General features: G+C 54.9%; 1 protein-coding gene across 1 annotated transcript; it reads left to right on the forward strand.

The window, feature by feature from the left end:
• Positions 1 to 115: 115 nt before the first annotated feature.
• Positions 116 to 1,111, forward strand: LOC116273544 (putative speedy protein E7; the record flags this gene model as incomplete). The annotated part of the gene is made up of 2 exons (XM_031662686.1): positions 116 to 412; positions 532 to 1,111. Coding segments are annotated over 2 exons (381 nt in total), but the record flags the coding sequence as incomplete, so codon positions are not given.
• Positions 1,112 to 1,124: the final 13 nt, after the last annotated feature.

Here is a 1,124-nt window from a genome sequence, read left to right on the forward strand (position 1 = left end):
TTCAGCAGGTCTCTGTCCAGCAGAGCCCTCTGAGGAAGGCGTGACTCTCTGCAGGGTGGGTGTCAGTCCTGAGCGGAGGACGGTCCCCTGCCCTCCTCTGGGAAGCTGACCTCAGCCGAGGTCTCTCCTGGCGGTGCCCCTAAGCAGTAACCTGATTTCTGTCCCCAGCTACCTGGCCAATGACATGGAGGAGGACAGCGAGACCCCCAAACAAAACATCATCTACTTCCTGTACAGGAAGAACCGCTCTCAGATATCCTCATTCCAGAAGCGTCGGTTCCAGTTCTTCTATTCCATGCGCTCGGGGGCCGAGAAGAAACCCTCTCAGAAAGCCTTGTTCCATAAGCTTCGGTTCCAGTTCTTCCATTCCATGCGCTGCAGGGCCTGGGTTTCCCTGGAGGAGTTGGAGGAGGTGGGTGGGGCATGGGGAGGTGGAGATGCGGGGGAATCGGGTGGGCTGGAGGCTGGAGGAGGGCAGGGAGGGGTATCCTGGCGAGTCCCCATCTTCTCAAAGGGCGTTTGTTTTTCCAGATCCAGGCTTACGACCCAGGGCACTGGGTGTGGGCGCGAGATCGTGCCACCTTTCGTAGAGCTCCAGGGACCATGGAGGCCTGAGGTCATCGGCCTGAGAGAAGGTACATCTGCGTCCTCTGGGGTAAAGAAAGAATATTGGGGTCTATTTCGGAAATCCGAGGAACCAATTGCTTGATCCAGCTTCAAGCCTGGGCAATGTGGCAAGATTCCCTCTCACCAAAAATACAAAAATTAGCTAGGCGATGTGGGAGGCATCTCTACTCCCAACTACTCAGGAGGCTGAGGCGGGAGGATCGCTAGAGCCTGGGAGGTTGGGGCTGCAGGGAGCCCTGATCCTGCCACAGCACTCCAGCCTGGGCAACAGAGTGACACCCTGACTCAAAAATAATCACAAATACTGAGTTTGGGGAGCTTCATTATGATTGATGCACTTGAGTTACCGATTTGGGTTGAGGGTTCAGTGGAGTTTTGGTTTACATCTTGTGCAGCTGACCACGTTGAGCAGAGCATGAGACTTCATCATGAGGAGGTAGGATGATGGATTAGGCTTCTGGACTCGTGGTTCGTGATGTTGTCACATTAGAAACGGA

The sequence above is a fragment of the Papio anubis genome, unplaced genomic scaffold (genome assembly GCF_008728515.1).
Source record: "Papio anubis isolate 15944 unplaced genomic scaffold, Panubis1.0 scaffold8455, whole genome shotgun sequence".
Lineage (NCBI taxonomy): Eukaryota > Metazoa > Chordata > Mammalia > Primates > Cercopithecidae > Papio > Papio anubis.